Genomic DNA, 18,300 nt, shown 5'->3' with positions numbered 1-18,300 from the left:
CAGGCACTATTCCGACGTAGTTTTGCGAGAGGAATCGATTGGGCGCAGTCCCAATGCGCTGCGAGCAACGCATCAAAAGTTACAGCCAAAAAACGAGAACCTGTTTTTTCGACATTTTTCAGCAGGTGCTTTTTCCTTCGTAATTTCTCTCCTGTTGATCCCACGCTGCTTTCGCTGCGTTTTCCGAGTTCCTGGGGGTCCAATTAGTCGGGGGAGGGTCATTCAAATCGAATCTGAGACCGAAAATTTTCGGCTCCAAAAATGAAAAAAAAGTAAGGCTAACCCCTTTGCATTTTTGGCGAAAATTTTCGCGATTTTTCAAAGTGCCGGAATAAATTCTTTCAGGCACTATTCCGACGTAGTTTTGCGAGAGGAATCGATTGGGCGCAGTCCCAATGCGCTGCGAGCAACGCATCAAAAGTTACAGCCAAAAAACGAAAACCGGTTTTTTGGACATTTTTCAGCAGGTGCTTTTTCCTTCGCAATTTCTCTCCTGTTGATCCCACGCTGCTTTCGCTGCGTTTTGCGAGTTCCTGGGGGTCCAATTAGTCGGGGGAGGGTCATTTAAATCGAATCTGAGACCGAAAATTTTCGGCTCCAAAAATGAGAAAAAAGTAAGGCTAACCCCTTTGCATTTTTGGCGAAAATTTTCGCGATTCCTAAAAGTGCCGGAATAAATTCTGTCAGGCACTATTCCGACGTAGTTTTGCGAGAGGAATCGATTGGGCGCAGTCCCAATGCGCTGCGAGCAACGCATCAAAAGTTACAGCCAAAAAACGAGAACCTGTTTTTTCGACATTTTTCAGCGGGTGCTTTTTCCCTCGTAATTTCTCTCCTGTTGATCCCACGCTGCTTTCGCTGCGTTCTCCGAGTTCCTGGGGGTCCAATTAGTCGGGAGAGGGTCATTTGAATCGAATCTGAGACCGAAAATTTTCGGCTCCAAAAATGAGAAAAATGTAAGGCTAACCCCTTTGCATTTTTGGCGAAAATTTTCGCGATTCCTAAAAGTGCCGGAATAAATTCTGTCAGGCACTATTCCGACGTAGTTTTGCGAGTGGAATCGATTGGGCGCAGTCCCAATGCGCTGCGAGCAACGCATCAAAAGTTACAGCCAAAAAACGAGAACCTGTTTTTTCGACATTTTTCAGCAGGTGCTTTTTCCTTCGTCATTTCTCTCCTGTTGATCCCACGCTGCTTTTGCTGCGTTTTCCGAGTTCCTGGGGGTCCAATTAGTCGGGAGAGGGTCATTTAAATCGAATTTGAGATCGAAAATTTTCGGCTCTAAAAATGAAAAAAAAGTAAGGCTAACCCCTTTGCATTTTTGGCGAAAATTTTCGCGATTTTTAAAAGTGCCGGAATAAATTCTTTCAGGCACTATTCCGACGGAGTTTTGCGAGAGGAATCGATTGGGCGCTGTCCCGATACCGTGCGAGCAATGCATCAGAGTTACCGCCGGAAAATCAGAAAATTCCAGTATGGTCTTAGCACAGGGTCTCTTACTTCCCTATACATCTGTCTGTTCACCTGAGGGTTCAAGTAGTCTCTGATCAATCTAATCCAGCGAGGTTCACCCTATAAGTAACGCGTCCGAATTCTTGTCTGAATCATACCATATAGGCGATGCGTTTTTGGAAAGGTGGGGAACAAACTCACAAATTCACAACCCATAGTGTGAGTTTATTCAATTGTCCTTAATTGCAATACAAGTTTGCACGTGTCAATGTGTAGTTATTTTACAAAATTACTAATAGAATTACTGTGAGAGACAAAGAGGACCGCAATGATCTGGTTAAACTTCACAGAAGAAATTAAATTGTCTCGTGTGGATACTGATGTGCAGTATACATTGTCCTCAGCAAAATTTGAAATATACCGTAACAGACAGTTGTTGTTATAGTTACAAAATATAGCCTAGGTATCGGCCTGCGTAGAGCTGCAATCAGCCCTCGCACGATACGATGTGTGACGTATTGTATTGCATTGTCTCCATTCCACGTAACATGTATTAAAATTAATAAAGAATTGATGTTGTCCGTATTTTTTATTTGTATCTCCTAAACTGTTGCTAGTTTGCTCGTCCATATCTCTTTTTCCCATTCCTGAGGAATCAATCAGTTCAGAAAGAGTCATGCAATTCGATTCTGAGACGAAAGATTTTTCGCTACAACAAAAAAAAAAAAAAAACAGTCAGGCTATTTGTCAATTCTTCTATGCGCGATATCGACGTCACTTTGCAGGAGCAATCTATTGCGCACCGTCAGAATTCGTTGCGAGCAATTGATCAAAGTTACCGCCGAAAAACTAAAGTTTTTATTGGAGTTTACTCTTTAAGAAACGATTTGAGTTATAGGGCCCGGTACGGAAATTATATGAGGAGTAAAATCAAGTGTAACACGAAAACTTGAGGCGTTATAGAAAGAGACAAACATATATATTGAACGTGCAAAAGAATGAGATGGAATACATTACACAGCGTATCCTATACTCGGGGTCTCCTCTTTGTGCGGTGCTTCGTAGTCTCACTGTATAGTTCAATACCTCTGGTCTGAGAGTTGAATGTGTGCGTATGTTTGTACGTGCGTGTTGTGTGCCTGCGTATGAATTAATAAGACGTGACGTTATCACGTCAAAATATTTGAAAATATGGAAAAAATTGATTTAGATGATAATGAAGAAGAATCCGAAAAACACATGGATGCGGTTAATTGGTAAGCTTATCGTTTACATTTATGAATAATATACATTTCAAATACGAACAACTAGATCTTTTATTTGGTGTTTTTATTATTTTTGATTAATTGATTTAATATACATATTTTATATTTATATAATATTTTATATTACTTGTATTAACCCTTAGCGGCACACATTTTTCCTTACTTACTATCAACTTGAATTTTGTACTCGAGGGTTTTTGGGGTCGCTGATTACGAGTCTCCACTAAAAATTTGAAAATTCAAGATGGCGGATACAATATGGCGGACCAAACGTGCAAAAACTCGTTTGATGAGAGCGAAAGTTGGTACTCGGGGGTTTTCGGGGTCGCTAATTACGGATATGCACTCAAAATTTGGAAATCTTCGAAGTAATATAAATAATCCGAATAATTAGATATATGTTTGTTTCTCTTATCATTTTGGAAGATGCGTTCATTTACCCTCTTTTTCTATTCGATATTATATCATAATTATCGTTCGTAAGGAGTAAACTCCAGTCGTGCGTCGGAGCTGACACACACGCTTTTTTTTGTAATTTCTCTGTTGTCACTCACGTCTTTTTCTGATGACTTCGTTACCTCTCTGTGGGTCTCACGTGTCCGGAAAGGATTTCCTTATCCTTATCAAATTCCCAAAGTTTTGTCATGCCTGCTGCAGGACTTGACCTCTTGTACCTTTAATCAAACACCTTCTTCATATTCATTTTTCGGACTCCAATCCGGGAGTACAGAAAATTATATCAATTTTCCTCACTCATCCAAAACTATGGACTTACAGAGATGCACCGAGTTGGCATCGTCATTCTAGGTGTTTGATAGCTGCTACTTTGATTTTCAGGATTTCATCGCATCCACTTTATTTTCTCCACCCCTTCAGTTACACTTCGTGGATGATTGCAGAAGGTTTCCAGACGAAATTAGTACGGTATTTTGTTTTTGTAACTTTTCAAAAGCTCCTCATATTTTTAATCAAATGGTCCGAATTATTTCCGCGTGTTGGTTGGCTGTATCCTGGATTTGGAGATACCCTTGAATCAAGGAATACCAATTTTATCGTAATTACAACGTTATATGATACAGAGATATAATGTTATTTCAATAACATCAAAATCAAGTGTATAAATCTACAAAGCAAAATTTCATCGAAATAAATATTAATTTTGCAAGATGGACATAATATCAAATGAATCACAAGGGTAAGCCTTATACGAAGTTAAAGATATATTGTGATTGATTTGATCTCAATCGTCAGCTCATGAACTTAACTGTATGACATATTATTTTTAAATAATAATTCTTAAAGAAATCAATCAAATTTCCATCCAGCTCGCAAACTTAAATCGTTCCAATATAGTGAAGAAAATTTGATTCGGCTCAGATGATTAATGAGAAAACTGAACGGTTCGCTGCTTTGAACTGAATTTTTCATTCTGAATTGCCATGAATGGTTAAAATTATGCAACGTTCATTTATAGTTTATTATATTCTGTTTTCGTACAATATTTTCATTGAAGGTACCAGGGTGTCCACTAAATAGGTAGGTAATGAAATAAAAAGAATAAATTACCTATATACGATTTAGTTGCATCGGTTTTTTTTTATTACAAATTTTCCTATCATTCTCACTCCTCATTGCTTGTAGTCTCATAATTTTCAACGAATTTCAATTTCCACAAATACCGACGTGCGTAAGAATTTTCAAGCTTGATTCGGAAATTATGTTTAAAAAAAATGGTATAATCTGACGAAACTGTTGCCAGTTAAAGATTGTTTTTTCTGCTTCCAGCTATTGGACTTCAGATCCAGGCGGCTTGGTTTAATTAATTGGTATTATAATAACCCTGCTTTGCAAACACTTCATTACCGACACTCAGCACAGTCGGTAAAACGGAACGTTACACAGTCGACCGAACGCGGATTATAGAAACGTCAGCCGGTGTTTGATGACGTGTTTCAGGTGGAAGCTGTTAACTGTATCCCGGTGAATACAACCTGTGTCAATCCGAATCATCCGAGTTTTATAAATTCAAAAAAATTTGCAACATGTTACGATCAACGTTGATCGTGATTTTGACAATATTCTCGAGCTGCGCAGCTTCTCCTCTCGAGGCTGTGAGCGATGACGAACTCTTAAATCTCATCAGAACCGAGAAACACGTCGTAGTTTATTTCAGTAAGTTATTAGTCACTTTTTAAGAAAACTTTCCACAAATTTTCATTCCAGTCAATAAATTCACGATTCTTTCGTTCCTTGCACTTACAATATTCCTCAAATTCCACCAACATCTGATCCTTGATTCAACAGACCATCTACATCACGTCAAGTTAACGAAAGAAATAAATCTGGAACCTTCACTGGTTCTCGTTTCATCAGCTTACGTCGTTACAGAGCTTACAGAGTTAATCAACTTCTGCTCGTGCTATCTTACGATAATAACTCGCAACACTTTCTATTCCAGCGAAAAAAGACTGCGAGCAATGCGATACTATCGAAAACGAGCTGGTCCATCTGAGGGAAGATTTGGTAGATTCGTTGGGAGCATGGGTCGTCAAAGCGATAAGCAGTCAAATGGTGCGTCTCTACAGTCCGAACAAGGAACCGGCGCTGGTATTCTTTAGGCAAGGAATACCATTACTGTACGACGGTGAATAAACATTTTTAATTTGTACATAGGAGAGAAAAATCGTAATGTAAATTGTGCTAATGATTTTGAATATCGCAATGTCTGTCAAAACACATTACTCACTCATCTTTCTCTTCTAACAGGATTATTGACGAAGTTCGATGACGAAAAACTGCTACAAACTTTTACCGACAATAAGGAACCCGTCGTCAAGGAGCTTACCGATGATACTTTCGAACATTTGACTCAAGCTAGCAGCGGCGCAACCACGGGCGATTGGCTCGTTATGTTGTAAGTGATTTGATCATTTTTCATTGTATATAACGCCAAGGAACGTGGAATTTAAATATCTCCGACTTTTCCTCAATTTCATAAAATTTCCTTTTAATTAAATGTTTCGAGCATCGATGTGATGAATCGTTGAAAAATGAGTACATCAAAAAAGGATAGGATCATTACACGCGGAATTTATACGAAATTATGACAGGCCAATATTCCTATTTCACACTGTTTATTTCATAAAACAATTTTCTCCAAGTTGTTTCACAGATGTAATAAAAATGAGATAGTGAAGTTTGATCACAAGTTTCATTTATTGTTAGATAGTAGAATTTTTCATAGCTACTTTTCAAAAGAGCTTCGCCTACCGTGAAAAGAAGCTTTTCTTGTTAGTAATGTTTTTTTAAACTCTACTTTTCATATGTGCGTTCAACATTTTCATTTTTTAAACCAGCTACAGTACAGACTGCGTGGATTGCCAAAGGCTGGGTGCAGTCTGGGAAGCGGTGGGAGCCGAGTTGAAGCAAAGACTTAATGTGGCACGTGTAAACAAACAAACGACCGGCGCATCGACTGGTAGAAGATTCAATGTATTTGAAGTTCCTACGTTCATCCTGTAAGTCTTGATCTGGTACACACGACGTTTCCATTTGTTTCAAAATATCAAAAACCGTCAATAGAAAAACTAACATTTTATTACCAGCAACTAAAAATTTACTACTTTGTGTTTCATTTAAAGAATCTAATATTTGAATTCCCATTTTCAGATTCAGACAAGGTAAAATGTATCGTTATCACATTCCCAAGTACGATGTAAAGTCTTTCGTCTCCTTTGCGAAAGACTGGTGGAAAAATTCTCATGGTGAACGAGTTCCAGTCCCGCAAAGTCCTTTGTAAGTATCACTTTCAATAATTGTCATTATTCGAAATTATCGTGATTTAACACGACGCGTAGGAATATTGAGCAACAGTTCACCCGGTGAAAAGCTTCATTGTGAAATTAGAGGTGTTTATTATTTTTGTGCTAAGAAATAATAAGACACAAACTCGACCAGGGTATGGTGTTAAAAGTTTTAATGTCTGAAGACATTTTTTTATTACAAATATTTAACGGTGAAAAGGAATCTTTGCTTGATCAATAACCAGGCAAAGATCTAATAGCCAATAATCCACGTAATACAACAAGCATTGATACAATTCTTATCCATAAATGTACATGAATCAATATTTTTATTGTGCTTCTTATTCGTAGCTTTTGAAGCTACTGATGCACATTTCCGTTCGTTTTTTTTTTCTTTCTATGTTAAAACTATTTTGGCAATGTAAAGAATAATTTTCAATCGCTCTTTCCGAGTGGAGCATTTTTTTCGTATTATTCTTTCATTGCGTGAACACAATACCGACAAGACAAGGCCCGAAATTATCTCCTCCAACAACATATGACTTTTTTATACACATGATAGGCACTAATAGTTTCTACAGGATACTATCTTAGAAACTTTATCAATAGTTTTTAAATCATTTAGATCATCAACTACTAAAAATTGCAATAAATTGCTTAGCTATTAATTACTATTTCACCTATTTGTTGATACTAAGATACGCGATTTTGTGAACTGTGATTAGAATAATTAGACAAAGGTCAAGTGAAACGAGAAATTTGTTTAGTAATGCCGTTAATGCTAATATTATTTTCTGTTTCAGTGACGACTTTACGCTTTTGATTGCAAATTTCTTGCGTGAAAATCCGTGGGTAATGAAGCTCGGCAGTATAACGTTGGGTGTTGTGGTTATTGTTTCCGTAGCATCGAAACTAAGACGCAAGTCCGAAGTTCCTACAAAGAAAGGAAAGTGAAACTGTCTCAGAGACTCTACTTTGCAAAACGGACATGTATATATGTACACTTGAATGACGCAGCGTTGAATCATCATTCGCATTATGCAACTACGAGCTATTCGATATATAAGACAGAGTTATTATTTAGTACCCCACGAATCTTTGAATTAGATTGAAAAATTTGATGATATGAAACAGGTATTGTACATTGTGTCTATTGTCAAAAACTATCATTTTTCTACGTGTGCTACTGCAATAAATATTTTATTTATAAATACTAGCCTAAATTTCTTTTAGTCAACATCCTCCTCTCATTTTAGTACTCAGTGCTACGCTATACGCACGACAATAATAGAAAATTTGTGAGCTGTCATAGTTCTACTATTTTTTTGTCCACATGTCGAACACGTAAGTATTGTACAAATAGCTTCTTATTGATATATCTGATTTACCTCTGGATAAGCGCAAACAAGTCAAGCAATTACCCAGGGAAGTAATGATACAAATACAGTTTTGCTCTTTTCGATTCGTAAAAGTATGGTCGAAAACTTCCCACATGGAATGCTTTCCACATGTCTTTTAGTTTATAAATTTTTACTCAATAACTCAGCAGTGTATTCAGTTGAAACAATCTGTAATATGGTAGTGTACAATTAATAATTTACTTTATTTATTGAACTAGTTATTGTACTAAAAAACCTCGGCACTCAACTTGTAATAAATAAGGTGGCACAACCACGTTTATACGCAACGTGATGTCCCTTATTGATGCATTAAAATTACTGCAGAGCTTGATAAAAAGATCCCCCCCCTGCCTCGCATCCTGTTATTCTCGAAGCACCAAAATTGGTTTCAGATGAAACCCTGTGTTAAAAAAATATATTTATCCCCTTTGCATAAAAAATACAAAACTGTAATATGTATTCCAAAGAGGAATTTGATGAGCTATTGAGGAATGTACAATGTACCCAAAACCACCGCGATACCATTATCTAAATAGAAAATAGACGTGCGATTGTATTGAAAGATGTGACATTGCTTGCGAGTATCCCAAAGAAGGTAACAGTGAATAAAACCAGTGCTGTGTTTTGCACTTGCGCAGTCTGTCTACGATGCTGGTAAAAATCTAACGAAATTTTCAACATTTAATTTACCATAATTATGTGACTTGATTGTCAAAAACGTGACTAATTTTACGACACGCTCTCAAGGTATTCAAAGTCAGTGACAAACTAACAAAATAACAAACGAAGTTTAGCACAGCTTTTTCAACTCTACATGTATAGCACGAAACAGCATCCATACATCACAAATAACAATTAGAGACCCTGGTACGAAGCGCATAAATATGTGAAGCTTGGTCCATATGCGATTAAAATTCGTAAAAAGTTATACATTGTCAACAGAGATGTTTACCCTGAATACAGTCTTAGGGTTGTTCAACAAAATCCTGATACTATTCTCAAACTTTTCCTGAATGGTGGAAAACTCCATCATGTTGCTGGGCTTGGACTCGATCCAGAGTCTATCGAACTCGTACATAAGATAGCAGTAAAACTGATGAAATACTCTAACGGTTGGCAGGGTCTTTGCAGCGTTGTAGACGTGCGTTTTTGCCGATCCATCCCTGAGGAGCCTGAGCGCCATGCTAGTCAAATTGATTCCAACGATGGCAAAGGCGTATCCATATCTGGGATGAATGGAATGCAAGAGAACATGCTTAGCGGCGTTGGGAAATTCCTGAGCAAAGTAGACTAGGTTCTCGAGTCCCAGTATTCCCATCCCGCGAAAATCTGTCTTTGGATCATCGCCCTGAAAGCCGATATCCTGCCACTGCTTGGTGACGCGTCCCTCGAGCGGCTCGTGTGGCATGAGCAGGTTCCAGAGCTTCAGCAGCATCAGTTCGTGCTCTGCATTATCCGCGTCGTAGGCCGTCCTTCGAAGCTCCTCGACGTGGATGCAGAGCTGACGATAGCCCCAGATAAGCTCGACACATTTGCCGAAGGACTTTGCAAAGTCTGGATGAGCCACAGGGTTTATTTTTTTGGCTACCAGCACCGTTCTGATCGCCTCTTCGAGTATCCCCCGCTCTGACTTGGTGGTTATTTCCCGCCTGTCGCTAAGGCCGTCCAGGTAAAGAACCAGCGTCTTTATGTCCGGGTTACGGGAATTCCTGAGGCTCTCCTCGACAGCGAGAATCCTCCGAGCACCCGCCGGCTCACCGTAGCAGATTCGCTGGAGTTCACACATCTGCGTTGTACGATGCAAAAACCATTTGATCAACGGTCGGAAATACCAGAATAACAACGACCATAAGTAGTGATACATCTTGTCGGCGATCGGCGAGGATTTTAGAAACTTCACTGTCACCCCCGGCGCTCTTCGACGCTCAAATCTACTTCGTCACCGACGCTGTGCAGTCCCTTCATTTCACTGTTGATGGGTTCAACCCCTACCGCAAGGATATTTCAGGAGGGATATCCATCAGCATTACTTTTGGGGATAAGAAAAACTGTGACGCTTCGAGCAACGTCGAAACAACCGGAAGAACCGCGCAGCTCGATGTGATTGGAATTTTTTGAGGTTAGTTACGATGAGGAGTTTGATCGTTGTATTGATGTATACAGACTGTAGACGCGGAACGGCGGAACATGATCGAAGGCTTGTCGTTCCTTGTTTATGAATGGGAATTTGTTTTAGCGCTAAATTTGAATTTCTGTGAGGTACACGGACGTTGACAAGAACGTTGAAAGACTTTTCAAACGACTTCAAACAACGACAAGAGTAATCCGAAGGTGTAGATATGGATTCCAAATGCAAAATATCACGCCAGACAATATACATACCAAAATTTAGGTATAAGAATGAGCTTTTTAGCTTCAAAACATGTCTAATGGATAAATTTGTTGGCGCTCGTTGAATTTGAACGCGCTTCCGCACGCATCACACTATTATGCATTATCAAAGAATATATTTCAGCGCCTATAATGAAAATACCACAAATATGCACTTGGCACCAAAGGAATAAAACAGGTTCAATACTCGATTGGAATAATTTATTAAGTTAAAGACATATACTGCACAAGACGCATCACGTAAAAAAAAATGGAATTAAAAACAGGAAATTTTTTACAAATGATACATCGTGAAAATACAAACGCTTAAGGATTTCCATTCATGATTGACGTGGACAGATTGTAATGCGAAGTCTTCCAATGAGGCGGATTAGCCGCAGCGCCGTTTACACTTTTCAAATTATAATCAGATTCGGTGATCCAACTTGAACCGCTCTCTATGCTGGTCGACGGATAATCGGATTGACAGAGATTAAATTTTGCGACAAAGATTTCTGGTGCCATATTGACCTCAGCGTCGACTTTAGCAACACGCGGTATATCACAGTACGTGGTCCTCGTGTAACCATTTTGAGATGAAAAGGAAAAGGAGTTCTGAAGCTGATCCGAAGGATTACTCGATTTGTCAACGTCGCCACCGCAACGATCGTCGCTGTACCATTGCGAAACCATTCGCTTCAAGGGCTGAAGGGAATTCGCATTTTGCCTGATCTTTTCCAATTCTTCGTCGCAGAGACGTTCGACTTCCATCAATTTGTGACGATAAGTATTCGCGGCCAGCTGACGGCGCATGTTGTATCGCTTTTCGGCCTGAGCTAACGCTAGTGCATCCTGGTACTTTGCAAGCTTCTTTTCGTACTCTAGTATCGTTAACTCGCTCAGCGTTTGTTCCGGATTTACGTCGAGAATGTTACCTGAAAAATACGAGTGTTCAAAGCGATTTAGTCGCGGAAGCGCAACTGGAATTCAATCTAGATTTCCAAACTTTCAACTGCGCCATCTTGTGACGAAGCGTAAAACGGTACACCAAACGTGTCTGATTTAACTGTGAAAATGGTTCATTACCAAATTTTCGACTCCGTACACATTCAATATCCCAAGCTAAAAGACCGATAGCTTGCACGAGGTTTTTTGCGCTTAAATGCTAATACGGTTCACGAAAAACGATCAGCTGATTATTTTTTTCGCCGCCATATTGTTGAGATAAAACCATGCCAAAAATTGAACTCTTCAAACTTATAAAAATTTTCCTACGAATCAGGATGTTTTTAAACGACATTGGATGCGTTCCGAAACAAACTAGCAGTGTTTGAAAACTCCCTAGGCCAGAGGCAGAGCTACTCACGAACTCGGCTGCGCAATGGAGATAAAAAATGTGTGACAGCTCTAGAAGCTAATTTCGGAACGCACCAATTGAAAAGAATTTGAAAGTTTAAAAACAATTTGAATTTGAGGGAAATAACTGCAGGCCATTTTACACAAAAAATTTGATCATACTTATGTGAAAAGAAACTTGCCATAGTTGGTGGTGTGATTGTAGTAATTAAATTGGATGTTGTCCAAATCGTTGGACAGAGGAGATTCTGCGGCGTATGCTTCGGCCGCTGCGCGTGCTGCAGCTGTGGCTTCTTCAAGAGCCAACAGGTCGCTTTTTTCTTCAAGTATTTGAAACTCGTCACGTTCTTTTCGCCAGAGAGAAATTTCTCTCTGCAATTCTCCTCTCAGAGATTGCACAACTTTATTCAATTCGGATATTCGCTCCTGAAGGATTTTATTTCTTTCAAAAATTTCATCGGAATGAGGCGAAAAGGTTTCGTCACCAATTGCGGTTTCGTTGACAATCGTATCTTTGGACGGCGTTTTTTCAGGATTTTCGATAACCTCCGTTAATTTTTTCAAATCTTCACCGTCATTCGCAAGGTCATTTACTTGGGAAAAATTTTGCCGGTCATAAGCCGAGCTGCAAGCCGCCGAACCGCTACTTTCATCCCTCGATAAGGATTCCTCGCTGTAATCATCCTTGTCGATCTCTTGTGTAAACTTTTGGTCCGCTTTGTCTTGAATCGACACATCCGAATTACTATCCGTCAGTATATTCGACAGCGATGGGACTTCGTTGTCCATTTAAAATCTTCGTAATTTACTAACGGTTATATTTATGCAATATACCTTTCAAGTGATTCATTAATAACGCTACACAAAGACGCGTAAAAGTTTCAAAAAATTGGATACATGTTTTTTTGTAAATAAAAACTTGAAGTCTTGGTCATATTGTTTTTCAATGACAGCTCCTGCTCGATGACATATGCGTACATCCGCCATACCGCATTCGTATTTTGGGAAACAGCACAAACATGATTCAGAGCTTGATCAGAAAACGCGAATGTGAAACGAGTTACAAATCGGTCAATCCATATGGACTGGGTTCAATACATTTTGTGCCACGTTTTTTTTCGAACGAGAATCTCACGAATATCAAGATATATATTGGTAAAAAAATATTACTGACAGTGAAATTAAGATCTCATACAATTTTAAAATATTGTGGGATAAATCGATAAACCAGGAAACACACGTGTTTCTTCAAACCGTCATTTTGCAAGCGTTGCATATAACGGGTTTTTCTCCAATACACGAAAAATAACCAAATTTCTTGAACCTGCATGAAATTGAACAGGGATTTCAGGGATTTAACTTCAAGTGTCGACAATTGTAACGAAGCGGTTCAAACTCGTGCGAAGAAAATTTTATAAGTATTAAAATATTTACATTTCAACTTTTGATTTTTTCTGAGATGTTCTCAACAAACCGTACGGTAAATTTTCGAAAGCCATATTCGATAGAACAAATTTACGCTCAAGAGTTATAAACCGAAGAATTGGTTGAATACAAAGCGCAATTTCTGTCGTAGTCTATGTCAATTAATACACGTATGACACATGGGTTTTTATTTTATAAATTCTAATTACAATTCCTCAGTTTCAAATTTGCTTGCGCTTTCACAATATTTTTAATGACATTATCGCAGAGTCTTGATAGAAGAATGAATCAAAAATTTGCAATTATTGACTCAGGACACAAGTTGTACAGAAACGAACGGGACTGCAAATTTATTTACTTGATTGTATTTGTAAAAATTAATTAACCGGAGAACAATCACGTTTATATCACGCATTGCAAGCGTTAGAAAAAGTTACGCAGATATCTGGAATCACCTGTGAAAATACCGAGTATTTTACCCAACTTTACATGCGCCAAACGTATTACGCCGAATGATGGATTGTAAACAGAATTAAAAGGCATCGCGTAAGAGCGCGAAATTTATTATTCAGTCGGGTCATGTAACAAAAGGCGATGACTCGAGGAGTACGGGATACGTTTGAAAAATTTTGTCCCAATTGAAGAGTTTCGCAGATGATTTGAATAGCATCGATATTTACGTTCAACTGCATTGTTAGGTGCAAGTAATGTAGGTGTTGCAATTTAGCGATGAGATTGTCAACCCGGCACAGATTAGCGCTGTCCTTTACATTCGACTTGTATTTGAAAGCTCCGGTCTTTGTTTAAAGATCAGTCTATTCAAGACGACAGTAATTAACAAGCGACCAGCGGATTAAAGTTAATGCGAGATCCCTCTTTGCATTACGGTACTCAAATTCCGTGTCGTTCAATCTGGTCAGAAGGTTCGTATATAAGGCCTCGTCAAAAAATACTAAATTCATTCTGTAGCTGATATTCAGTTTGCCAGCATGAAGACCACCATTGCAGTACTGTTCCTGATCACCGGTAAGTTATCATCTCTAAAGCTTTTCAATAACAGAAGTTTATGGAACATCAAATATAAATAAGCATGCAAACCTTTTTTCAAAATTTGTGATATTAAACGAACCCGAATTGCAATTACTCAAATAAAACCTGGCGAATTTGTTGTAGAATCTTCTAATAATTTGTACAATCTTTGGAAAACTCTCGCAGTTTTGTCGTAGAATTTTTCATAGATCGCATTAATTTTGCCCGATATATATCTGAGTTTTTCTTTTTTTTTCCTGCTTGTTTTTACTTCTCTGTAATCGTGCGGTCTTAATTTCTGTAAAAGTTAATCATTTTTCGTAGATTACCGTGTACTTTTTGGCAGGGTATTTTACTTTTTCGTAATAAATCCCACATTTTCATAAATTACGCATAGCCTTCTCTCGTTTACGTATTCAAAAAAATCACATTTTCTCCGTACATTATTATGATTTTTCTCACTCGTATTTGAAACTCGTAGCTTTCTAATAAATTTTACACAGCTCTATGGAAGAAAAATCTATGTCGTCTGTAGTCAAAATAGTGACTGTTACAGTTTTTTTTTTACAAGACTCACCCCTATTAAGACAAGATGATTCCAGAAACATACGACAGATTAGCTAAATCTGTCCAGATCGTACTCGGAATATGAGAATTAGAACGGTTTTCGGATGTAGATCGAAATTTAGCCGGGTACTTAACTTGACTGCAATAAGTTTTCGTTGCGAGAGAGATGCGACGTCAAGCGGTGTCCAGAAAATTGAATTTCAAACTTTTTCATACATTTTCGTAATGTTATCGTCTTAAAATCAAATTCTAAAATTGACGATCATCACAAGTTTTTGTAAATTTTTTTACTCTCTCATGAGAATTCATGGAGTTCATAAGATGTTGTACTTTTCAACGAAATTTTTATAGTACTATAAAGTAAAAAAAAAAAAATAATTAAATTCACGTTGTTTGGTTCCGAAATTATAATTATTTTTCATAGAAAATTGCAAATTTTTGTTATATTTTGTAGAAGGTAGCAGTTTTCTACGAAATTCAATGCTGATCTACCAAGAAACAAAGCTTCATAATCCCTGAGTCCGAAATTGACATTATCTTCCGTAAAAAATCGTGGATATTTATAATTTTCCTTCAATCCTCGTAGTATTCTACGAGATTCTACAGCAGAAAATTAAATCCACTTTCAATACGTAAAATTCTATGATTTTTCGTAGAAAGTACGTAGATTTTTATAATTTTGGCATAAGAATTTACATTTTTCTGCGAACAATACAACGATTTCTCATAATTATTACCATTCTTTGACGCTTTTATACGATTTTCTACGTACCTGCAGTTTTTCGCAGTTTGACGTAGGAATTATTTTCGCCATGGCATCACCGTGCGTGTGGATAGATGACGTATTTTTCAAACACGAAACTAATTTACTTCTCATCATTGATTGTTTCAGCCACGGCATCTGCTGTCGAGTGGAACGATCTTCGTGGTAATTATTCGTTTACGATTATTAAGATTCCAACATGTAAACATTCATCTACATACATTCTTACATCGGGTGCTCAAGAGACGAAAACTTTCTATTCATTATTCGTTTACAATCAGAACGAGAATGGCATAGTTTTCGTTTTTTCATTCCACTTTTCTTCGGGATTCGACCAACATTTCATTGTTACCAAATTTCAGTCACGTGGAAATCACAGTCGGTAGACCCATGCCACTTGTCGAGCTACTACCAGATGCCTCGTACGAAAGTCGATGCCATTTCCGAGGGTTGGGTCGAAGTGTCAGGTGTAACTTCCTTGAATTTGTCCGTGTATTGCCGGGAAGGTGATGGTCGCGTTTGTCTCGAATACGACACTTACGGGAACATTGCCGCAATACAGGTGATCATTATTTGCGCGTTATCATACTCACAGTTGGCCAAACGGCTGGATGATGTACAGAAATTACCAAGGGCCACTCGGTTGGTAAAATTGGTTGAATATAGATGTGTGCCAATTATTTTCTAGGCGGCGATACTCTACAGCGACATCGCAGATCTGCAAAGTAGACACAATTTCTCGATATACAACCGCTACCAGAGCAAAACGATATTCAACGAAAAGTACTTGACGAGTACCGCTTATTTCATATCCCCAGGTTAGTGGCTACATTGCTGTTAATGAAATTAAAAAATATCACGATTAACCGTTTCCCGAGTTTGCGTGGAAAGCTCTGCATATACATTTGACATAGCTGGAAAAAAATTTCCTGCACGCACTTATCGAGCCAGTGAGATTTTTCTTTCTTTGAGAACAGTTTAGTTTCATTACACGGATACAAAATATTCTTGTACGACTAACTAGCTTTCTTTTTATCCGTTCACGATTCACTTATTTGCAATATTTTCCGACTTTTGTTTCGATGGTAAAAATTTGTGGCAGCATTGAAATTTTATGAAAAAAATTTCCCGATGATCGATTCGGCAAATAGTTTCTTTCCTTTCTGGCTATTGACGTTAGAGATAAACCGCGTGTCCATCTAATTATCATCATCTTTTCAGACGATATTGCAGCTGGTGGACGATGCGAAACGGACGGTTTCACCGGTACCGACGGAATATGGTTTGAAACAACGGATGGAATTACAGAAATTCCCAGGCGTGTGGCATATTTGGGTTTTGCATGGAGGGAAGGAAACTGCGTTCCAGGAATGGGTAATCCACCGTTGATCATAGAATATTTTCAATCAATAATTAGTGCCAAATATCGATAAGAAAATGTAACTTCCGGTATTGCATGCAAAACAGTCCAGCAAGCACAGAGTTATAGTAGCCATACTCAAACACAATTTAAAAATGTCAATGAAGCTGCACGACATGGAAGGATATTGTTTCAGTCTGCTAACAGTAACCATGAATATTTGTTGAATGTTCTCTCTGTATTTTAGGCACTCACTATTTTTACGATGTGGGCACATATTCCGAGTGTAGATCCATCCAGCCCTGGACCTTGTTGGCACAGGATGGCCAGCTGATCGGCTTTGCACTACAGGGATTCGGATCAACGACTTACAAAAATAGAAACTACTATGAGGACTTTCCAGCGTCCGCTATCAAGGCCGCAATTCCGACGGCCCCTAAGTGTGTAATCGATTCGTTTACGGAGTACGGTGTAATTGCAATGCACATTTACTTCGTTTCAAAACCATGGGAAATCCAATGTTGATTGCAACAATCCATGAGCAACAATAATTCTCGATGAATAAAATTCTATAAAGAAGCTAAAATATTCGCATTTGAACCTTTAATTTACACCGTTTGGCAGATTTGCAACAGATACTCGACTCTGTTTTGACACTTTCTCATATTATATCTAGTGTCATACATAAATGTACGTAAGGCAGATTAAAAAATACTCCGTTTTAAATCTATCGAAGTATAACCTGCAGCTCGTGTATACTTCGCAGAGCTTAAAATTTGCAAATTTAAATTGCTTTCGTTTCGACATAATTCTTACGACAATCGTGATATGCAATCACAACATTTCTTGGATGTAAACGTAACCTGATTAATCCTGTAAGCTTCGGAAGCTTACAAATTAAAAACACGCTACCGTTTTCATTATTTCACTGATGAATTTTTTTTAGATTTCATTCATACTTTCAGTCGTTTACATAGCTTCAACCTAATACTATATTTATTTTACACGATCGACAATGATTTTTTATGGTATTCAATACTCGAGATTGCTGTAGATATAATTTCAACTCACCACCTTGCAAAGATAATGTCATTATCTCTCCCGTTTCATTAATTTTGAAATAATTGTGATCAACCTGCCAACCGAATTGCGCACCTTAGAGTAAGAATGTACGTGTAGGTTCATGAAAGTATGCGAACGAATAATACCTTCTACGGATTAGATCGTACGAGTTGAAATAAGTAAACAACAGATCGAACGGACCGACGAGAGGTCAGACGAACTGATAGTGAAGCAGTGTGTTGACGGATTCGGAAGTGATCGGTCGTAAATGCGTGATCCGTGAGAAATTAGAACGAATAAACTACACTCGATTTAATATTAAGTTGAATAATTTATTAACATTGTTAGCTAGGGCCCCTTTGAGTGATTTCTGTCGTGTTCTCCCCTGAAATTTATTTAATAAACGTTTAGTTATTGCCGGCATTCGCATCAGTCTCAGTTTCTCTCA

At 38.1% G+C, this 18,300-nt stretch overlaps 4 protein-coding genes across 6 annotated transcripts; 2 read left to right on the top strand and 2 right to left on the bottom strand.

The window, feature by feature from the left end:
• Positions 1 to 1,783: 1,783 nt before the first annotated feature.
• On the bottom strand, positions 1,784 to 15,567 carry LOC124216873 (uncharacterized). 3 transcript variants are annotated; one of them, XR_006882713.2, is made up of 4 exons: positions 15,440 to 15,567; positions 3,493 to 3,744; positions 3,272 to 3,391; positions 1,784 to 2,161 (listed from the first exon to the last, which is right to left on the bottom strand). XR_006882713.2 is itself a non-coding variant. In XM_069135330.1 (3 exons), exons 2-3 carry the CDS (start codon positions 12,433 to 12,435, stop codon positions 10,618 to 10,620), a joined length of 1,173 nt encoding a protein of 390 aa, XP_068991431.1. In that variant the 5' UTR covers positions 12,436 to 12,454; positions 15,440 to 15,567; the 3' UTR covers positions 10,596 to 10,617. The 3 variants fall into 3 exon arrangements, 1 of the variants encoding a protein (XP_068991431.1); XR_006882712.2 differs by having other exon boundaries at positions 3,272 to 3,744; XM_069135330.1 differs by lacking the exons at positions 1,784 to 2,161; positions 3,272 to 3,391; positions 3,493 to 3,744 and adding exons at positions 10,596 to 11,220; positions 11,866 to 12,454.
• LOC124216875 (uncharacterized) lies at positions 4,655 to 7,733 on the top strand. Its single transcript, XM_046621939.2, has 6 exons — positions 4,655 to 4,889; positions 5,176 to 5,361; positions 5,484 to 5,631; positions 6,074 to 6,235; positions 6,387 to 6,512; positions 7,324 to 7,733. Exons 1-6 carry the CDS (start codon positions 4,760 to 4,762, stop codon positions 7,472 to 7,474), a joined length of 903 nt encoding a protein of 300 aa, XP_046477895.1. The 5' UTR covers positions 4,655 to 4,759; the 3' UTR covers positions 7,475 to 7,733.
• LOC124216874 (ELMO domain-containing protein 2) lies at positions 7,351 to 10,088 on the bottom strand. Its single transcript, XM_046621937.2, has one exon. The coding sequence runs from the start codon at positions 9,782 to 9,784 to the stop codon at positions 8,846 to 8,848; it is 939 nt and encodes a 312-aa protein (XP_046477893.1). The 5' UTR covers positions 9,785 to 10,088; the 3' UTR covers positions 7,351 to 8,845.
• LOC124216876 (uncharacterized) lies at positions 14,034 to 17,376 on the top strand. The gene is made up of 6 exons (XM_046621940.2): positions 14,034 to 14,097; positions 15,560 to 15,595; positions 15,793 to 15,992; positions 16,119 to 16,248; positions 16,652 to 16,804; positions 17,038 to 17,376. Exons 1-6 carry the CDS (start codon positions 14,061 to 14,063, stop codon positions 17,313 to 17,315), a joined length of 834 nt encoding a protein of 277 aa, XP_046477896.1. The 5' UTR covers positions 14,034 to 14,060; the 3' UTR covers positions 17,316 to 17,376.
• The last annotated feature ends 924 nt before the right edge of the window (positions 17,377 to 18,300 follow it).

This window comes from Neodiprion pinetum, chromosome 4 (assembly GCF_021155775.2).
Source record: "Neodiprion pinetum isolate iyNeoPine1 chromosome 4, iyNeoPine1.2, whole genome shotgun sequence".
In the NCBI taxonomy this organism is placed as follows: Eukaryota; Metazoa; Arthropoda; class Insecta; order Hymenoptera; family Diprionidae; genus Neodiprion; species Neodiprion pinetum.
The sequence above is the reverse complement of the archived record's forward strand: the minus strand, read 5'-3'. Positions and strand labels throughout refer to the sequence as shown.

What these genes read in the sequence shown, in the direction of transcription:
- LOC124216875 (XM_046621939.2), top strand. Translation starts at nt 4,760, where the DNA reads ATGTTACGATCAACGTTGATCGTGATTTTGACAATATTCTCGAGCTGC. An exon ending in GGCGATTGGCTCGTTATGTT is followed by an intron (nt 5,632 to 6,073) that starts GTAAGTGATTTG and finishes TTTTTAAACCAG; the next exon opens with CTACAGTACAGACTGCGTGG. An exon ending in CCAGTCCCGCAAAGTCCTTT is followed by an intron (nt 6,513 to 7,323) that starts GTAAGTATCACT and finishes TTTCTGTTTCAG; the next exon opens with TGACGACTTTACGCTTTTGA.
- LOC124216874 (XM_046621937.2), bottom strand. Translation starts at nt 9,784, where the DNA reads ATGTATCACTACTTATGGTCGTTGTTATTCTGGTATTTCCGACCGTTG.
- LOC124216873 (XM_069135330.1), bottom strand. Translation starts at nt 12,435, where the DNA reads ATGGACAACGAAGTCCCATCGCTGTCGAATATACTGACGGATAGTAAT. An exon ending in TGTCCAACGATTTGGACAAC is followed by an intron (nt 11,221 to 11,865) that starts ATCCAATTTAAT and finishes TTTTCAGGTAAC; the next exon opens with ATTCTCGACGTAAATCCGGA.
- LOC124216876 (XM_046621940.2), top strand. Translation starts at nt 14,061, where the DNA reads ATGAAGACCACCATTGCAGTACTGTTCCTGATCACCG. An exon ending in CGAGTGGAACGATCTTCGTG is followed by an intron (nt 15,596 to 15,792) that starts GTAATTATTCGT and finishes ACCAAATTTCAG; the next exon opens with TCACGTGGAAATCACAGTCG. An exon ending in GGAACATTGCCGCAATACAG is followed by an intron (nt 15,993 to 16,118) that starts GTGATCATTATT and finishes ATTATTTTCTAG; the next exon opens with GCGGCGATACTCTACAGCGA.